Source organism: Hemitrygon akajei, chromosome 1, assembly GCF_048418815.1.
Source record: "Hemitrygon akajei chromosome 1, sHemAka1.3, whole genome shotgun sequence".
NCBI lineage: Eukaryota > Metazoa > Chordata > Chondrichthyes > Myliobatiformes > Dasyatidae > Hemitrygon > Hemitrygon akajei.
Window position 1 is genome coordinate 104,302,219 of NC_133124.1, and position 21,475 is coordinate 104,323,693.

General features: G+C 39.5%; 1 protein-coding gene across 1 annotated transcript; it reads left to right on the forward strand.

Moving 5' to 3' along the window:
• Window positions 1-516: 516 nt before the first annotated feature.
• Window positions 517-19,810, forward strand: myd88 (MYD88 innate immune signal transduction adaptor). The gene is made up of 6 exons (XM_073048721.1): window positions 517-652; window positions 980-1,340; window positions 12,769-12,855; window positions 14,903-15,083; window positions 17,083-17,174; window positions 17,965-19,810. The coding sequence occupies exons 2-6, from the start codon at window positions 1,004-1,006 to the stop codon at window positions 18,117-18,119; spliced, it is 852 nt and encodes a 283-aa protein (XP_072904822.1). The 5' UTR covers window positions 517-652; window positions 980-1,003; the 3' UTR covers window positions 18,120-19,810.
• The last annotated feature ends 1,665 nt before the right edge of the window (window positions 19,811-21,475 follow it).

The window sequence follows — 21,475 nt, forward strand, 5'->3', positions numbered from 1 at the left end:
GAGCATGAAAATATCATAATTTTCAGGGCTCCCTCTAGGTCCCACATCATTCTGACTTGCACATGAAACATTTCTATTACTTACAAAATGCTGGAACTCCGCCTACCTGCACTCTGGAAGTTTTATTTTACCATTTAGCTACAGCAGTTCAAGGGGATAGATCAGAGCCCCACCCTTTAAGATTAACTCAAGAGGGGCAATAAACGTCAGCTTTTACAACCAATGTCGATATCATTCTTTGAAATCCCTGATATTCTTTTGTATTAATTTAATTGTTAGAAATGTTAACTGACTTTTGAAAAGAGAAACTTAAATGCGTTGAAACAAGAGATCCTGCAGGTGCTGGAAATCTTGAGCAACAGACACAAAGTGCTTGGGGAACTCAGCAAGTCGGGCAGTATCTTTTTTTTGTAATCCTTCAGATAATCAGAATCTTTCTCTTCTCAACTGTTGGTTGGTCATTTGTGTACCACTCTAAAGAGTTGATTTCTCGTCAGTTCCAGCACGTCACTTCCCGGAGCTGAGCGGAGACCAAGGAAGTACCATCGGAGATTTTTTTCAACATTAAAGTTTTTCGCTTCCTGAAATATAAACTGGAATCATTTGCTTTTTTTTTTCCGGAGAGAAGATTTCTATAGTTGTCTTTTTTTTGGTGTGTTTTATTTTCAGCGTCGATGGTTTCGAAGTTAAAAACAATCTTTGGTTGTTATCTGCAACATGTATTACACAATACAGTAGATTAATATGTTGCTCTTATATTTGTCGAGTTAACACCTTGGTGGGTCTAGAGGCGGGGATAGTTTTAATCTGTTTTTAATGAAGCAAATTATTGCTTTGCATTGACGGGATGATGTTAAATATCCTCTCTTTCCCGGGAGTTCAGTATGAAGTTAGGGAAATGTGTTATCATTATACTTTGGAGAGGATAAATAAGCAGGGCCGATTATAGAAATTATATTTTTCCCTCTCCCCACCCCAGTGCAGAGTCCTGTAAACTCACAGAATGTCAAGTTGCACGAAGAAAGTTGAGGAAAGTGCAGACTCGTCAGCGTCCATTGATTTCTACTGTGTCCCTCTGAGCGCTCTGAACGTCGCGGTGAGGAAGAAGCTGGCCCTCTTCCTCAATCCCAGGAGTGTGGTGGCGGCAGACTGGACGGAGCTCGCTGAGGAGATGGGTTTTAACTACCTCGAGATTAGGAACTACGACCGGTTAGAGAATCCTACCGGCAAACTGTTAGACGAATGGGGATCTAGAGAGGGTTCTTCCGTGGGCAAATTGCTGGAGCTGCTGAGGAAGATAGAGCGAGAGGATATCCTTGAAGACCTCATGACACCGATTGGTAAGTTTCTTGAGTTCAAGTTTCCCGTGCATTTTTGTATATGCAGTATTATTATTTTATACTTTTGCGTTTTGCCTTTCAATTGCCATCCTCAACTGACAGTGGGTCTACCGCTTCAGTACTTTAAATGAAACATTAAACCAAAGTCGATCAGCAGTAGTAGATGAACGTAAAAGATTCCCCAGTACGATTTGGAAGAAGAGCCAATGGTACTTAGCTTGTGGAAGTGCAAGATGGTGCTTTGGTGAAGCTCAGATTTCAGTGAGGTGAGTAAACAGCTGAAAAGTAAGACATTTTTCTTGAGTTGTTAAATGACAGTCGGTGGAGTTGCACGCTCATTTTGTGAGTTGTGAAATATCAGAGAGAAATCTTGTGTCCTGGTGAGTTTGTCTGCAAGAAGAGTGTCCAGCTGCAGCTCCTCTCAGACTCTGTGCATTGATTGGAGCAGCAGCTGGACTGACTCACTCAGAGATTTATAAAGATAGCAAGGTGGCTACACCAAAGTTTCTGTCAGATAGATGGGTGACAACTAAGAGGGTGCAGGAAAGTAGTGCATCAGTCTCCCTTAGCTGCTTTCTCTCAAACAAGTACTGTATACTGTTCTGGATGAAGTTGCGGGGATGTCCTCCTGGGAGAAAATGACAGCAGTGGCCAGCTGAGTACCACCATGACCGGTTCTTGTATGGCAGTCTAGGTCAAGTACTAGACAAGCAATAGTGACAGTGGTCTCAGACACAGAAGAAGTGATTCTGTGGCTGCAAGTGAGACTGCAGCATAGTGTGTTGCCTGCCTTGTGCCAGGGCTAATAATGTTTCTGAGAAGGCATGGGTCATTCTGAAAGAGGAGGGCAAGCAGCCAAAGATCATGGTCCATGGTGGTGCCTATGACAGGCAGGAAGCGAGATGTGGTCCTGCAAAGATAGGCAGTAAATTAGGAGGCAGAAACTGTCTCTGAGTTTACTGAGGCTTTGATAGAGATCTTTGTATCTTCTTTAGTGCCAGAGAAGGTCCCAGAGGAATGGAGAATAGCTAGTATTGTTCCTCTGTTTAAGAAGGGCAGTAGAGACAAAACAGGGATAGGATCTACTTTCATCTGGATGAGTACAGACTTGTTAGGGAGAGTCGGTGTGGTTTTGTGTGGATGAGTTCATGTCTTACAAGCTGGAATATTTTCAGGAGATGACAAAGATGATTGATGGTATGGCAGTTCAAGTACACGTCTACCTAAATGCCTGTTAATATAGTTTTAGACAAGATCGCTTATAGTAGACTGGTCCAGTAGGCTAATAGTATTCATGAAAACTTGGTAGATTGAATTTAATATTGGCTTGGCCATTGAGACAGAAGAGATGTTGGAATTGGGTTTTGACTACAGATCAATGATCACTGGTGCTGGGACCACTGATCTGTACAAAAAAAGTATGATTTTTTAAAAAAACTTGGAGTTGTGCACAATGAAGAAGGTTGTCAAATGATTTAGCAGGATGTCAACCAATTGGCAATATGGGCAGAGAAATGGCAAATTAAGTTTAATTTGGACAAATGTGAGGTGTTGCACTTCGAGAACTCAAATATGAGAGGTGAGTATACAGTAAATGGCAAAATCCTTAAGAGAATTGACATAGTGAGGGATCTTGGGAAGATAGTGTATAAAATTATGAGGGGGAGATTGTTTTTTTCCTAGGGCATAACTTTAAGGCGGGCAGGGAGTTTAAAGGAGACTTACATGGCAATATTTTACACAGTGTGGTAGGTGCCTGATACACAATGTCAGGGCAAGTGGTGGAAGGAGACAGGATATCAGTGTTTAAGAGGCATTTAGGTAGATATATGAACTGTCATTCTACAGACGCGCAGTAGAGAGCATTCTAACAAACTGCATTACTACATGGTTTGGAAACTGCACTGTGGCGGACGGGAAGGCTGTACAACAGATAGTCAAAACTGCTCAATGCATCACCTGCCCCAGCCTCCACACCAACAAGGACATGTGCAGAAAGGTGCTGGAAAAAAGGCCAGTAAAATCTTAAAGGATCCCACCTACCCTGCTCATTGACTATTTGTCCCACTCCTTCCCGGAGGAAGCTACGTAGTACCCACACCAGGACCATCAGACTCAAAAACAGTTACTTTGCAAGTTGTAAGGCTGATCAACACTTTCACCCTCTAACTCACCCCGCCTCACTCCCTCACACCACCATTACTTTATTATTTCCTGTCAGTCACCTTAATGTACAAACACTCTTGTGTCTAGCATTATTTTATGGATGTGCAAATAATCTATGTATGTAAGCCATATACTTCTATTTAATGCATTTTTGTTATTACGTTCTTTACCTTATTTTTTTTGTGCTTCATCAGATCTGGAGGAACAATTATTTTGTTCTCCTTTACACTTAAATACTGGAAATGACATTAAACAATCTTGAATCTTGAAAACTGTGAAGGACATGAGAGACATTGGAAATCAACATACAAAATGCTGGAGGAACTCAGCAGGTCAGGCAGCATCAGTGAAGGGAAATAAGCAGTGGACATCTCCGTCCAAGTCCTGATAAAGGGTCTTAGCCCAAACATCAACTGTTTATTTTCCTTCATAGATCTTGCACGACCTGCTGAGTTCTTTTAGTATTTTGTGCATTGAACTATCGAGGAACTGTGAGAGAGATAGACCACAGACAGTTTAAATTGTAGGAATTGTTGGCATAGACATCATTGGCCAAAGAGCCTGATCCTGTAGTGTAATGCTCTATGTTCATTGCTGTTATTTTAAAAGAAATTTCTGTGCATAAACCATCTGCTGCTTTTTGAGCTATTTCTCTGCATAAATCAAATATTGTGTCTTCTACACAAGAGTCCTTGCAGATTAAATGTGTTTCATTGATTATAAAGTAGTTTGGGGAAAAACACTTATGAATAGAGAATTTCTATTTCTTGCGCAATGTGGAGACATTGGAAATTGTGCTAAATCTGGCCATCTATCTCTGTAGTTTCACAGAGCATCTGGTTCTTTCGCCTTTCTCAGTGCAGTGTCTCAGAAGCTTATGTGGAAAATGCATATAAGATGAGGATCTTGTGAAAGATAAATTCCTTACCCAATTGAGATAGTCTTTGATGACATTATATTTTGTTGTGATTAAGTTTGCTGAAGTCTTAGAATTAGAAATAGATAAAATAAAGGTAAGTCTCTTTTTAGTTCATAGTGTGGTCACCAGTGGAAGGCCTGACATTGATGGTCTATCCCAATTTCCCTTTGAAATGAATAGATTACACTGTCATTTTAGATGGAAGTTGAGAATGAACCACATAGTTAGATCTGCAGCTACGTTCAGGCAAACAAGAGGAAGAGTAGTAGGTTTGCTTATGAGGATGGGGATTTTACAGCATTCCAGTAATCGTATGATTACCTTTTGCAATTCCAAATTTTTAATTTCAAATTTGTTTAATTACATGAATGTGCTGTGGAAGGACTGAGACTATAAGACCATAAGATATAGGGGCAGAATTAGGCCATTCAGCCAATCGAGACTCCTTTTCCAATCCATTATGGCTGATTTATTATCTCTCTCAACCATCTTCTCTTGCCTTTCCCCATAACCTTTGATACCCCGACTAACCAGTAACCTATCAGTATCTGCTCTAAAAACACTCAATGACTTGTCCTCTACAGCCATACATGGCAATGAATTACAGATTCCCTACCCTCTGGCTAGAGAAATTCCTTCTCATCTCTGTTCTAAATTGACATCCCTCATTTCTGAGGATGTGCCTTCTGGTTCTAGACTCGCCCACTATAGGAAACATCCTCTCCACATTCATTCTATCCAGACCTTTCAATATTAGATAGGTTTCAGTAAGATTCCCCCTCACTCTTCTAAACTCCAGTGAGTATAGTCTCAGAACCATCAAATGCTCTTCAAACATTAACCCTTTCATTCCTGGAAACATTCTTGTGAACCTTCTCTGGACTCTCTCCAATGCCAGCACGTCTCTTTCGTAGATTAGGGGCCAAAAACTGCTCATAATACACCAATGTATTCTGGCCAATCTGTTATAAAGCCTTAGCATTACATTCTTGCTCTTGGATTCTCATCATCTTGAAATTAATGCTAACATTGCATTTACCTTCCTCACCACAGACTCAATCTGCAAGTTAACCTTTAGGGAATCCTGCACAAGGACTCCCAAGTCCCTTTGCACCTTTTGAAATTTCCCCCAGTTTAGAAAATTGTACACACCTTTAATCTTTCTACCAAAGTTCATCACAACACACTTTTCTAAACTATATTCCGTCTGCCACTTCTTTGCCATTCTCCCAATCTGTCCAAGTCCTTGTGCAGACTCCCTGCTTCCTCAATACAACCAGCCCCTCCACCTATCCTTATATTCTCTGCAAACTTGGCCACAAAGCTATCAATTCTGTCATCCAAATGGTTGACATATAACGTGAAAAGAAGCAATCCAAATACAGACTCCTGCGGAGTACCACAAGTCACCGGCAGCCAACCAAAATAGGCTCCCTTTATTCTGACTCTTTCCCTCCTCCAGTCAGTCATTGCTCTATCCGTGCTAGTATCTTTCCTGTAATACCATGAGGGTTTATCTTCTTAAGCAGTCTCATATGCAACACATTGTTAAGGGCCTTCTGAAAATCCAAGTAAACAACATCTACTAGCTCTTCTTTGTCTATCCTGCTTGTTATTTCCTCAAAGAATTCCAACAGATTTGTTAGGCAAGATTTCCACTCAGGGAAACCATGCTGACTTTGGACTACTTGATCATGAGCCTCTTACCCCAAAATCTCATCCTTAATAATTGACTCCAACATCTTCCCATCCACTGAAGTTAGGCTAACTGGCCTATAATTTCCTTTCTTCTGCCTCCCTCCCTTCTTGAATAGTGGCGTGACATTTGCAATGTTCTAGTCCTCCAGAATCTAGTGATTATTGACTAAAGCCTCCATAATCACTTCAGCTACGTCTTTCAGAACCCTGGGGTGCAGTTCATTTGGTCCAGGACATATCTACCTTCAAACCATTCTGCTTCCCAAGTACCTTCTTAGTAATAGCAACTACACTCACTTCTGCCCCCTGACACTCTTGAATTTCTGACATGTTGCTTGTGTCTTCCACAGTGAAGACTGGCACAAAATAGTTATTAAGTTTGTTTGCCATTTCTTTGTCCCCCATTACTACCTCTCCAGCATCATTTTCCAGCACCCAATATCCACTCTCGCCTCTCTTTTATCCTTTATATATCTGAAAAACCGTTTGGTTTTCTCTTTGATATTCTTGGCTAACTTACCTTCATATTTCATTTCTTCTATCCTCATGGTTTTTTTTAATTGCTTTCTGTTGGCTTTTAACAGCTTCTTAATATTCTAACTTGTCACTCATTTTTTGCTACATTATATGCCCTCTTTTTTGCTTTTATGACTTGAATGTCACTAATCTAGATGCTAGTTCACTCATTTAACTTTGATGTTAACATGGGCTACAGCAGTATGTAACATTTAACTGTTAAATTTACTGGAGTTTGTGCTTTCCTGTGGGGTGTAAATTATACACATCAGTGTGCTTTTGTGGACAGGATCTACTTGCACTCAAATTTCTTGCCAGTTTCATTAAAATGTTAAATTTTTAAGAATCAGCATAGATTATGGAACCAAACCTGTACCCTATATTCCTATTTTAATGATGAATTATTTCAATTTTCTAAACAAGTTATCAATTGGTCCACATTAACAGCAGCAAATTTTGGACTGGACAATTTTTAATGTAGCTCGTATTAATACTGTAGATATTTTAAAGCCCTGATGATCAGTGATACGCTAAAAAGTTAGAAAGATATTTAATTTATATCTCTACCATCTGCACTGTTATAGTTTTTGAATTGTTTATGATCCCAGAATAACCTATAAAAATCATTGTTTGATAACATAAACTTTGGAACAATCTTTGAAATGCCTTTGTTCCCTATATGAATTGAATACCATACTCTCCGATGCCTTCGTCAGGCTGCAAGGCACAGGAGTACCACCAACTGAAATGAGGGAATTGCTTATGCATACATCACCATCACAAATTAAAGCATATAACGGCATAAACTCAAAATTGCTACTTCAGGAAGTTTATAACTGAAGGCTTAGCAAAAATCCTGATCTCAAAGCAAAAAAATAACAGAAACCCTGTGGCTTATTGTAAAGCTGGTAAAAGACAGAGATATTTACTGTTGTTCAACAGGAGCTTTACAACTTTAGTTTTGGTACCTATTATCAAGAAAAGGAAGTGAATCTTAAAGGTGCTATTTTTAATTTGTAATTTTACTGCAAGGCCAGTTTCCCTTGGTTTTTGCAGTCATTCTAATCGCTGAGTAATTACGTGCATTCTTGCTTATTCATTTACAATATTTATAATGTACTTAAAGAGAGCAAAATTTCTACTTCCTAGGTCATGCTTTACAGGACATTTCCCTTATACATGTGTATAAGATGTAAAATAGTGGCAAGGATGTATATCTCAATACAGCAGTATACAACTTGGTATCTCTTGTGAAACGTCACTTTTCTATTGTGTTTCTTTACAATTAGTTTTCTTCTTGCGGTAAATCTCTGAGAACTCTTCCATTGACCCTGGCATCTTGTGCACCTCCAATTCCCATTGCCTTAATGACTGATGTCTCCCTTTACATACCTTTGTTTACAGTGGACTAGTAACTGCATTTTTGCTGGCTATGCAGAAATCATAGCTGGCGACTTTTAATACATGAATAAAAGAGAATAATGTCTCATTTTATGTATAATTATTTACGATAACTTTTAATACATCAGCTGGTACTGATCACCCTTTTGCACAAGCTGAACCCTGTACATTCTCATCATTGTCCTGGAGCTCAATCCACCAGCAATATGATTAGGCAAGATCGGAATACCTTAGTAACTGAGAGGTCTCATCTTTAATGTAAAGCTGCACTTCCATAGTCAATAAAAAGTGCAGATTACATTTCAAAGTAACAGTAAGTTTCACATTTCACTTCCCTAGTTTGAGCAAACAGGATTTCAACTATCTTCCTTTCTCCTGTTTGTATCTGTCACCTGTTTGATAACACTTTTTTAGAATACAAAGTCACAATTTAGATACACAATCCAGGTGATAAAATACAATTTCAATAGTCCTCCAATGACTTGACCTCAAGTCAATTTTTAAATGCCTAGGCAGAGCAAAACAATTTCACATTTGTGATTACTCATTTTAGCTTGGGAAATGAAAGCTTTTAAAAAAAAGTGATTTCATTCAAGTCGATTTAAAAACTAATTCAATGCCACTTGCAATGGACAATTCCTGGATATAAGTTTTTCTAAAAATGTTTGGGAAAAAAAACAGACATAATTTTTTTAAAAATACTACAGCTTTGTGGACACCTATCATTCTTTCTCTTTCTCATTCTCGTTAACTATTTTCGCTCCTTCTACTCTCATTTATTCATTTTCTCCTCCTCTTTTCCTTCTTTCTCCATCTTTCCCATTTGAAATTTGAAGCTGGTGTTCCAAAATTCAGGAACCCTGATCCAATGCTATAGCCATCGACAGCCACTCTATCTCTAGGCACTGCTACAGCATCATTGTCAATGAAAGGACCCTCCTGAATCAAGGAATTTTTGAATTCTTGGAATATCCTATTTTCATCTTACTCTCTTCCTCATTGCCCACTTCTTTGTGAAGGCTGTTGAATGTCTAATCACATTTCTTTGGTGTGGCATCCATTTTTACGCGCTTTTTACTTTGATGAATTTCCCTGAGTAATATTCCTATATTAGAAAAGTTGTATTTATTGAGTGAGAGAAGAGTAAATTACTCCTTGTATATTATGAGATGAAATATGTTAATCACATGTAGATGAGAGAACTTGATTCAAACTTCTCAGAGGAATAGCAGAGTATTATGATGAATATTTTTGAAATATGCATTATTTTTCTTTTAAACACTAAAATTGGAGAATAATAAAAACAAAAATTGCAAGTAAATCAGCTGAAAACAATCATGTATTCCATATGGTCAGAAAATGAAGGTAAATTGAACTAATGGAGTAGGTAGTGAATAGTGTGAAGATAAGATTCATTACAACTTAAGGGTAGCCAGAAATAAATAGGAACTGCTAACATTTTGAGTCTCCAGAACTACAGATTCAATTGATAGCAGATCCTGAGATGACAGATTAGTAGCTAATCTGGGGATCCAAGATGGAGCAGGTCAGACAGGCCACCATGCACAAGTCCCTAGACAATGGGGGCAGAAACATTCCCAATGTCGCCCTCACCCTGATGGCCAGCTTCGTGTGTGGCTGCATCAGGTTGTGTGTGGATCCCAGGTACGTGGGCACCAAGTACCACTATGTGCCCAGGTTCTACCTGTCACCCTGGCTATGAAGGATGGGTCTGGCCCCTTTCCCGCACAACATCCCTGTCAGCTGGTCATTGCCGCCATACCGGTCCTTCGTAGAAAAGTTCTTCCAGGTCAATGCCTTTGACCACAGGGCCATCAGGCAGTAGTCGGCATGTAATGTCCTGCAGGCACTGCAGGAGAAGGACGTGATGGACACAATGGGGTGGTTCCCTGAGCAGACTGTCCGGTTCATCTGGCAAAATGCCTCATCGCCAGACCTCACCAACAGGCACCAAGACCTCACCTGGCTGGCAGTGAGAGGGGTCCTCCCAGTCCGATCCCTCCTGTACACCCGGAATGTTGTCTCCACATCCCGCTGCCCACGGGAGGACTGCAGTGAGGAGGAGTCAGTGACCCACCTCTTTGCACACTGTGGGTTCGCGGAGAAGGTGTGGAGGATGATGGAAGGGACAGTGTCGAGGTTCATCCCCAGCAGCTGCGTAACAGAGGACTCTCTGATCTACGGGCTGTTCCCAGGGATGCATACAGAGACCAACATCCGGTGCTGCTAGCAGATCATCAACTCGGTGAAAGACGCTCTTTGGTTGGCCCGAAACTTGATGGTCTACCAGTACACGGAGATGTCCATGGGAGAATGCTGCCGACTGGCACATTCTCGGCTGCAAGAGTACGTGCTGAGGGATGCACTCAAACTCGGTGCAGCCACCGCAAGGGCCCTGTGGGGAAGGACCACAGTTTAGGGTTCTTCTCCCGCGGGAGTTGAGGGGTGGGGGGGGCGGGGTGTATACCTCTCAACAAGGGTATGTAAATATGAATGCCACCTGGGTGGCTAAAAGTGTGGAAATGTAAAGACCGTAATGGAAATATTTGTAAAGGATTGAGAGTCACTGAATGGTGTATCGTACATAATTTTATTTTTGAATAAAGTATATTTTGTTTAATAAAAAAAAGAGTAGCTAAAATCTTAAGGTATATTCATTGCAGTACAGGTAAGAAGATCCTAGGTTTGATTTCTCCTCCAGCTTGGGTTGGTTAACTTTGTTAGGGCAATATGGATCACTCTTATTGACCCTGGTTGTCAAAGGATAGCAAAATTCAAGCAGGGTTCCATCTGGTAACCATATAAGTTGTAGGTTTCAAGTGAATATCTGACTTGGTGCTTTTAATATCTGAACTATTCCATACTCATTCTCATTTCTGGTTGATCATCATACTGACTGTCATTACTTTGATCAATGAGGAACGGATACCTGAATGCAGAAAAAGAATTGTTGAAGCCGCCTTAGACATTAGGCCAGGATTCCTGCACTTTGTAATGGAGGGCCTTAATGTGTAGCTGATCTAATGAAGGTGAAACGAAACTTGGTTTTAATATTTTTCCCTACAGAAAATATTAAAACCTAGCAGCTGATTTAGGTATCATGTTTGACTTCATCTTTGAGGAAACAGCCTCACAGCGGAATGAATTTTTGTAGATTGTACATTTCCTTTTTGAAATAGAACTCAAACCTAGAAACACATGATTGACAATTAATAAAACTGCTGAATGAATTCTATGGAACTTAGTGCTGGAAATTACACAAAAACTCATTTTTACCTAAGCATTTTATTATCTTATTGGGGAATCTAATTTGATGCAATGGATCAGTATGTTACTGCTTGGTTTATTGTACTTCCTGTGAACTGAAGCTTTGGTATGTTGAATAATTCACAATGGTATCATACCTCTGCTGACTGTAGGCATTATACTACTGTTATATGTGGAGAACCTTTCAAAGATTGGCAACAATCAAGGGTCACCTTGCCCTTGGAGCTAGAGAATACTGCCAAATAATGACCCTGCAAAATATGAGGGGAGTTAGAACCACTGTATGGTGGTAAGGACAGGAGTAACATTCTGATCCCAAGTGTCCTTGTAAGACCCATAAGGAATAAGGGTTATCCATGCCCTTATAAATATAGATGACCCTAAGGAAACTCTATGGCAAGGGGTAAGATATTTAGCAAAAGTAAAGCTAGACCTGTACCACAGAGTTAAAATGTAGTGTAGTACCAGTTATCCAAAATTAATGTTCTGGAGATGGTGAATTTGAATCCCAATATAGCAATGGAAAATAAGGTAACAGTAATAATAGAACTGTTGGGGTATTGCAAGAGTCCAAGTGATAAACTACAGTCCATTAGCTGATGAAACCAGGCAAACTTAGCCAATTAGAACATACAAACCTACAGCACATTAGAGGACCTCTGGCCCACAATGTTGTGCCAACCATGTAACCTACTCTAGAAACTGCCTATAAATACCACTATTTTTCTAAGCTCTGTGTACCTATCTCTTAAAAGTCCCTATTGTATCTGGTTCCATCACCGTGGCTGGCAATGCATTCCATGCACCCACCACTCTCTGTGTGAAAGACTTATCTCTGACATCTCCTCTGTACCTGCTTTCAAGCACATTAAAACCATACCCCATTGTGTTAGCCATTTCAGCTCTGGGAAAAAGCCATGATCAATGCCTTGCATCATCTTATACACCTCTTTCAGGTCACTTCTCATCGTCCATTGCTCCCAGGAGAAAAGGCCAAGTTCACTCAACCTATTCTCATAAGGCACGCTGTCCAATCCAGGCAACATCCTTGTAAATCTCCTCTGCACTCTTCCTATAGTATCAACATCCTTCCTGTAGTGAGGTGACCAGAACTGAACACAGTACTCCAAGTGGGGTCTGACCAAGGTCTTGTATAGCTGTAACAATTGTGACCTATTTGTTAACTCTTAAAATATTAAAGTGTTATTCTTAAGAAAAACCCTAAAATGTCTGAGTTAAAAAATAATGACAACACCCTCAAGCAGCTATTTTCTTTTAACTTGGAAGGATAAATCAATTTAATCAGAGTAATATGTGGAACAAAATTGGAAGAATAAGATCAATTGACAGAAAATTGGTTTCAAAGATAAAGGGAACTTAAGTCCAAAAATTTGTATCAGTGTTAAAGTATTATAATCCATCTTTATTTGTGCTTTACAGAAAAGTACTGCAAAGAACACCTCAATAAACCCGTTCAGGTGCCATCAGTGGATAGTAGTGGCCCCAAGAGCACATGTGATACTTCAGGTAAAATAATTTTTCTTGCAGGAGAACAAAGTAACTCTGTTATTATTTGTCATAGCAAGGATTGTTCTTCCTTCCGTTTAAAGACCTAAGCATCCAAGGATGAGTTTTAAAAATAAATTTTCTCGGCTCTATCCCTAATGCATGGTCTTGATTGCAGTTGAGGACAGTGCTATGATGCACCTGAGATCATTTCATATCTTTGGTACTGTTTGAGTGGAGTTTGTACATTCTTCCTTTGGCTATGTGTTTCAACTGTAAGATTAAACCAAATATATGAATCACATAGCAACATTTCTAAGACATGCCAGGTGTAGGTTAAATTAGCCACTATAAATTGCACCTTACTTGTAGATAAGTGGTTAAAAATTGAAGGGACTTGATGAAAAATGGGAAGAATAAATCATAGGAAAACTGAGTGGGAGAATATATTGCTCTCCGAACCAGCAAGGACAAAACAGACTGAAATGACTGCTCTTGATGTTACGGGGAAATGTGGACCTGCATCCTAACCAAAAGCTAAATAACTATAATGAGAAAAGGTTTAGGACAATGATTGAGAAACTGCATAATAATTACTAACTATGCTGGTTTTATAAGATAGTGAAGAATCATTTCAAAGAGATAATTTGTTTTAACTTGCCTAGACAAAATTAAATCAGACTGTAAGTTATGAAATATATTGAGGATGAAAGTGAAATGATACCCTTGCTATCATGTGTACTTTATGTAATAACATGCAACCATTGGTCCAAAGCAGAGAACAAAAGCAGTGTAAACATATTTATAGAGAAACATAATGGTCTTATGCTTCAAATTTAGGATTTTATTTTCTTGGCTATAGTGATGCACCTCTGAAAATATAATGCAGCTAGCTCATTTCTGCTGTCTATGTCATTTTTAAAACCTGAAGGTAAATTCAGTATTTCCACCTGATCAACAGGAAACCATCTGATGAAAGGACACATAAGGGAATCAGCTTTTCTTTTGTTTACAAAGATAGTGAGAGGTAACATAGTGTAAAATCATCTAATCAAAATAATAGGATTTGTGCGTGGTAAAATTTCAGCTGTCCCTCATTCTAATCATCTAACGGTCAGCACTTACTTGAAAAAAAATGGAATCTATTTGGTTTCCCAACTACTTGGTAGCTGGAATGACCCAATATTGCTGGAGTTGTTGACGATAGCTAGTAGTTAATCAGTTGATCCACAGTAGGTGCATTGACTACAAGAGTTAGTGCATCACTGGAATACTGTGTGCAGTTTTGGTCACTATACAATAGGAAGGATATGATTAAGTTACACGATACAGAAAATAATCACAAGGATGTTTGCCAGGACTGAAGGGCTTGAATACTGGATAGACTAGGACAGTTTCTCTTGAAGTGAAGGATGCTAAGGGGTGGAGATTTATAAAATTATGAGTATTATAAGCTATGTGGAAAGGTAGTTCCCCTCCCCCAGCGTAGAGTACTCTAAAGCTAGAGGGCATAGGTTAAAGGTGAGAGGGGTAAAATTTACAAGGGATCTAAATAAAACATATTTCATAGAGAGGGCGGTGAGTGGCTGCTAGAAGAGTGGTAGAGATGAGTAGAATTACAACATTTAAAACATTTAGAGAGGTTTTTGGATAGGAAAGTTTGAGAGGATAATGGGCCTGATGCAGACAAATGGAATGAGCTCAGGAAGGCACCTAAGTCGGCATGGACAAGTTGGGCTGAAGGACTTGTATAGCTCTATGAATGAAATATGAAGCACAATCAATTCTGTAAATACTGGAAACCCAGAGCAACACTTACAAAAATGCTGGGGGAACTCAACAGGACAGAGAGGAACAAACAGTTGACGCATCGCCAAGACACTTCATGGGGACTTGAAAAGAAGGGGGAAGAAGCCAGAATAAGCAAGTGGGAAAGGGGAAGGAGTACAAGCTGGCAAGTGATAGATGATATCAGGTGAGGGCAGACTACCAGCAGAGGAATTCTTTCAGAGCTGTAGAATATACATGTACCAGGTGATGGATTAATAAATGCTCTTTTGTCCTACAGGAGATACACCTAAATTTTTTGATGCCTTTATTTGCTATTGTCAAGCTGACATTTGGTTTGTTCATGAAATGATCAAGCAACTCGAACAGACTGCATACAAACTTAAGCTGTGTGTATTTGATCGTGATGTGCTGCCAGGGTCATGCATATGGACCATCTCTAGTGAGCTCATTGAGAAAAGGTATGCAGAAACTGTCAAGCAGGATTTGGGAACACAACAGGTTTTGGGGCAATGGCCACATTAGCAGAGAATTTAATGTGTCTTGGGAGTGCTAACCTCCTGTCCCTGTAGTTTGCCATAGGGAATAAGGAGAGGTTTTCACTATGTTTCTTTAGAATGAGGCGTTCAGGCCCATCTTTCCCTTCTATTAACCTTCCTAATTCAGGTGGTCCAACACAAATGGAATTATTAACCAATAATTAGCAATTAGTCCCCGGTTACTAGTCTACAACTGATCCAGACATAAGGTAATATAGCCTCCCAATATTTAAAATCTTAGGAAGACACATAACACCATGTCTTCCCAAGCATGCAATGCCTCTTGGATATTATGTCTCCTTAGGCTTCGTACAGCATTGTTCTGGCATCTTTTCTGATACCCTACTCAGAATTCTTATTCATAAGTATACCTTAACAACATGGCTTGGCAGGAAGCTCAAAATCAAGCAAGATCATTTGAAAACATAATTCAGGTTCCTCTGCACAGATGATTGAGTAGCAATGAGGAGAACACAGAGCTAATATGTCTTTTTTTTTCCCCGCAGTCGAATATATTCTCCCTAAATATTTCATTTTGTAAGCAATAAATGCAACAGAGTTTCAAAGATTGAATTTGGGAGCACTCAGAGTGCCTCAGCCAGAAAAGTTCGCTGAGTCATTTGTGGGATGTGATTCAAGCACTGGGAAGTCAAACTTAAAATATTTTTGAATGGTGGATTGAGATCTGAAAGTACATTTCCATAACTGTGATAGATATATTCCTTCAATTAAGAAAATGTGTTAATAATCAATATTGAGAGCTTTTTAGCATGAATCAATGCCAAGGATGAATACTGAAAAGATGAATTAGAATGGTCACGTGCTTCCCCATTTTTGCATGTTTGAAATGTTTTGATTGAATTGACTTTATTTCTTACATCCTTCACATACATGAGGAGTAAAAATCTTTATGTTACATCTCTGTCTGAATGTACAATGTGCAAATTATGGTAATTTGTAATAAATAGTGTGTTTAGTAAGATATACAATAGAACAGTCAATCTAGCTGAGAAATACAATTGTGTCAGTGTGAATTAGTCAGTCTGATGGCCTGATGGAAGAAGCTGACCTGGGGCCTGTTGGTCCTGGCTTTAATGCTGTGGTACCATTTCCAGGGATAGTAGCAGCTGGAACAGTTTGTGGTTGGGGTGACCCGGGTCCCCAGTGATCCTCCAGGCCCTTTTTACGCACCTGTCACTGCAAATATCCTGAACCGTGGGAAGTTCACAATCACATATGTGCCTGGCTGTCCGCACCACTCTCCACACACAAAGTCCTGTGATTGAGGGAAGTACATTTCCCATATTAGGCAGTGTTACAGGCAGTCGGGATGCTATCAATTCTGCACCTATAGAAAGTCCTTAGGATTTGGGGACTCATGCTGAATATCTTCAACCGTCTAAGGTGAAAGAGGTGCTGTTGTGCCTATTTCACCACACAGCTGGTGTGTACAGACCACGTGATGTCCTCAATGATGTGGATACCAAGGAACTTGAAGCTGTTTACCATCTCAACCCCAGATCCATTGATGTCAATAGGGGTTAGCCTGGCTGTGTTCTTCCTGCAGCCAACAACCAGCTCTTTTGTTCTGGAGACATTGAGGGAGAGGTGGTTTTGTTTTGACACCACTGTGTCAGGGTGATGACTTAAGGGTAAGGATTGCCCTCACTTCTGTTCCAGGCAATCTCATCACATTTTGTCAGTAATTATATTTTATCCGTGGACTCCAGTGATCTATATCAAATAATCTTTTTGTAATTGATCACATAAGTATGGGAACTTTTCCTACTTGAAATTGACATCAGACAGGGAAGGAAGTTAGAGGTAATGACTAAAGTACTAATATTAAATACTAGAGTGCTATGAATTGCAAACGTTCCACTGGAAACTTATGGATGATCTTTTTCTTATTAACTGACAGGTGTAAAAGAATGGTGGCTGTAATTTCTGATGACTATTTGGTTAGCGACGATTGTGACTTTCAAACAAAGTTTGCTCTGAGTCTTAGTCCAGGTAAACTCACTATAAATTATGTATTACCATCGACTCATTCCTTTTGTGTGCTGTGTTATTACCTGGTCCATCTTTCCTTTACGAATTTCACCCCAATTCATCTTTTTCACTGGTTTATTCAACATTTGGTATCTTGCTTCAACCTTTGAACTTCCCAATTTTTCTTCAGTTGAATACTGGTTTATTTTTTAAGAGGTGATATTTACCAGTACACATGATTTCACAAAGTTTCTCTGTTTTTCACTTGTGAGTGCATAGGCACTCTCTTCCATTCTGTCATTGAATGATACCTTTCCAATTTCCATAGCAGTTATGGCAAGAATGCATCTTCATGGAGCAGTACAGCCATGCAAACAAAGTGTGGCAGGGAGTAAAGCAGCTTACCAGCTACCTCCTTGGTACTCTACAGGGTATATCACTGAACCATACAGAACTGATTCTGGATGTGTGTGCTCAGAACTGAACCAATTTCAGGCAGAGATTCAGAGTTGCTGGGTACTGAGGGTATTGGGACTGCTTCGTTAAGCTCCTTTGCTCTGTCTGCCCAAAAGGCAGGATTTCCCGAATGACTGCCCATTTCAATTGCTTGAGTTCTCCAGCATTTTTGGTGTGGTGCTGGATAAAAGCTGGTTTCTGGTTTGTATTTTCTGCAGACTTGCTGTAATTCAAATTTTATCCAAGGTATAGTCTTAAATGAAGAGAGTGAAGATAAGTGAAGAGAGTAAGGGAGTCAACTGGATGTAGCAGAGTAATTTCAAATGTAATGTAATCTTTTTCTTTGGTTCTACAGGTGCTCGAGACAAACGGCTGATCCCTGTCAAATGCAAACCGATCAAGAAAGAGTTTCCCAGTATTCTCCGCCATATTACTTGCTGTGATTACACAAACCCAAATACTAAATCGTGGTTCTGGAAGAGGCTTGCAGAGGCACTCGCACAGCCTTGAGAGTGCCTAGACAAGGAATGAAACCACTCAAGCTGATTGTTGTAAAAAATATATGGGGATTCTACAATAAGATCACTCAGTGAACCATATTCAACGACTGGCTGTGTTACCTTAACTATGCTTTCTTCAGTGTTAAAATAACTGAATATCTTTCATCCAGGGGCCAGATTTAATTTAAATGTAAGGAAGTTTTGCAGCAAGTATAATAATGGTTTAGAACCTGTTGCACAGGAAATGCAAACTATTTGAAACATCGATCACCATATCTGTGCCTTTAAATCAAGTAACTGAAAAGCCTGTAATTAGATTAGATATCCTATTTGGCCTATTGTGTTTTCATGGGCTCAAAATAGAGCACCTGTTTCTTTCTCTTACCTCTTCCAACCCATGAGAAGATAGTGGTTAGTTATTTTGTGATAACTTACATTATAAATTACTTCACAATCTAAAATGTTGGCTTTGTTGGAGGTAGCAATATAGTCATCATGGTTACTGAAAATTCAAGCAATACAGTTGCAGACACGGTAGTACAATTATTATTTGTTTCAAGTTCTTCAGACTTCAGGTTAAAAATTGACCTGATGTCAAATGATGATCTTCTTTCAAAGTGGTACATGTACTCCTAAGTGATATCTTAAATTGCATAGATAAATCAATTTAGTTTGGAATAAATATATACATTCTCTAATGATATTATTAGGCTTTTCTAGAGTAACAATCCAGAGAGTGAGAGTTCAAAATTTGTTTATTTTCTACAAATGAGACCAAGGGAAGACTGATAAAGCACTTAAAATTTGTAAAAAAAAACTTAATTAAAGTAGATATTAAACCATTTCCACTTTTCGCAAGAATTCCAAGACTGGAGGCCGTAAACAAAAGATATTCACTAATAATTTCAACAGTTAAATTGGTGAAATATTCTTTCACATTGAAAAATGTGTGTCGTTGAGTTGTGCACTTCATTGAAGTGGAAATTACATGAACACAGGAGCTGCGAAGAGGAAGAGAAAATGTTGAAATAGTAAATGAAGGAGGGTAAGAAGAGGCTTATGGGAAAATTTGCTGATTGGCTTGAAAATTCATTAAAAGTTAGCTTTAAGGCATTATGGAAAACCATAATGTTTTGTGGAGTATAAAATCTACCATCCTTGTTCAATGCCCTATTTGTTACTCCAGTCCCAAACCATTATTGTTGATTCTGAACTGCTTTCTGAAGTGATTTATTTAACTATTCAGTTGTATCAAGCTCCTGTCAATACCTCTGAGGGCAACTAGAAATTAGGTGAAAACTACCTTCACTGATGATGCCCGTATCAGTGCATGAGAGCTTGCTATCTGACAGAGAACTTGTAGTCAACAGTTGGAACATTAATAGTTCCATCTGCATTTCAGAAAATGCAATGGAAAGTAGTCTTTTTCCTTTAGACATTGCAGGTATAACTTTTAACCTGCACATTTATTTGTTCACAAGCAAGAGAAAATCTGCACATGCTGGAAATCCAAGCAACACACACAAAATGCTGGAGGAACTCAGCAGGCCTGGCAGCATCTATGGAAAAGAATACAGTCGACATTATTTGTTCCATTTTTTTGCTATGGTTTTATGCATTATTAATGAAATCACTTTTTTTTACACTATTTTTGTTTTCCTTTTTTCGAAACACCAATAAACACTTCACAAGTTTATCAATTTCTAATGATTATTATTATAACACTGCCTTATATTGTAAATCAAATTCACATGGACGACATTTTTTTAAAAAAAACAATTTACATATGGTTTTGTCAAAGGGAAGTTGTGTTTGTGAATTTTACCACAGTTCTTTGAGGATGAATGAAAAGGGACCAATGGAAGTACAAAACTGAATTAACGAAAGACATTCCACAGAGTGTCAGAGAGAAGAAAACATTGCACAAAGTAAGAGTTTGTGGCTTTGAGTTATAAAGTGGTAGAGCATGGAACCAGACCTTTCAGTCCAGTTCGTCCATATCAACAATGAGCTAGTACCTTCTGCCTGCATTTGGCTTGTAGTCCTCTAAAACTCTCCAATTTGTGTAATTGTATCAATGGTGGCGCCGATAAGTGGCAACTCTGTGTGCAGCTTTGATGGGAATCATCAAACATTCCAATCAGAACTACTACAGCTGAAATTCACAGTCACAAGCATGGGTATTTAAAACATTTGAAAAATCTATTGCTACTCAATTCTAGTGATATCAGTGGACCCTGGAAGGGAGACTTGGGTCATGAAAGCAGTTCCCCTTTAAGAAATCAGAAGGGGGATGGCGCGCTGGTTTACAGGTACGATTGAAATACCAAGTTCTCAGACCACCACTCCTGACTCCTGCTAGTGAATGTACAGTCTCTTGAAATAAAATTGAAGACCCAAGAGCAAGATTGGTGTACCAGAGGGACATGAGGGATTGCTGTGTACTTTGCTTCACTGAATCATGGCTGTCCCCTGCCATTTCAAACATAGTGTTGTAGTCTTATGGCTTCACCATTCTGCATGAAGGCAGGATCACTCAGTCTTCCAACGGCAGAGCAGGCTTTATGATTGATGGTGCCAATGAACAGCAGACTGTTCAACCATCTTGCAGACTGTTAACAAAACTAATTCTTTAACTACTTTCAGATATGATTCTAGTACTAAGCTGTATTGAACTGGAACCCGTGATTTACACTTTGATGGTGTGGTGTTGGACTGATTAAGCATTCTGGCACCTGAGGGAGTTTGGTGAGGTTGAAAGCAGAGTGGGTGGCCTGGAGATGGGACACGAGCCCATGTTTGGTTTTATTACTTCTCTCCAAAAGAGGCGTCGAGTAAGGTTGAAGTCGACAAAGGCAAGTGTAGAGGACGGGCAAGTGTTCAGTGCCGCCTACCTGCATTTGACAGGTTTTCCTCTCCCTCTTGCTAGCTGCTGTCAGAGGGAAGTGCAGGAGTCTGGGATCCATGTTGCAAGGGTTGATTGGTGAGGCTTGTGGCTGTGGTTTGTTTTGGGGGACTTTGAGATTCAATTCATTCCCACTCCTTCCCAGGCTAGCTTGAAGAAGTCACTGAACAACTACTAACATATTGCCTATGGACCCAGAGGAGCCAATACACTTGACCACTGTTATATCATCATCAAAAATGCTTACCGTGACATCCCATGCTAACCCTTTGGAAAGTCCAACCACCTGGCTGTACTTCTACTCCTAGTGTATAGACAGAGACTAAAGAACACAGCCCTACTGGTGAAGACCAAGAAGGTATGGTCAAGTGAGGTGGAGGAGTGCTTACAGGACTGCTTTGAGTCAGTGGACTGGACGATATTCAGGGATTCCTCTTCGAATCTGAACGAATGTGCCACAG

Coding starts and splice junctions, on each gene's coding strand:
- myd88 (XM_073048721.1), top strand. CDS start 1,004: ATGTCAAGTTGCACGAAGAAAGTTGAGGAAAGTGCAGACTCGTCAGCG. Junction 12,856..14,902: donor GAGCACATGTGATACTTCAG/GTAAAATAATTT, acceptor TTTGTCCTACAG/GAGATACACCTAAATTTTTT. Junction 17,175..17,964: donor TGCTCTGAGTCTTAGTCCAG/GTAAACTCACTA, acceptor TTGGTTCTACAG/GTGCTCGAGACAAACGGCTG.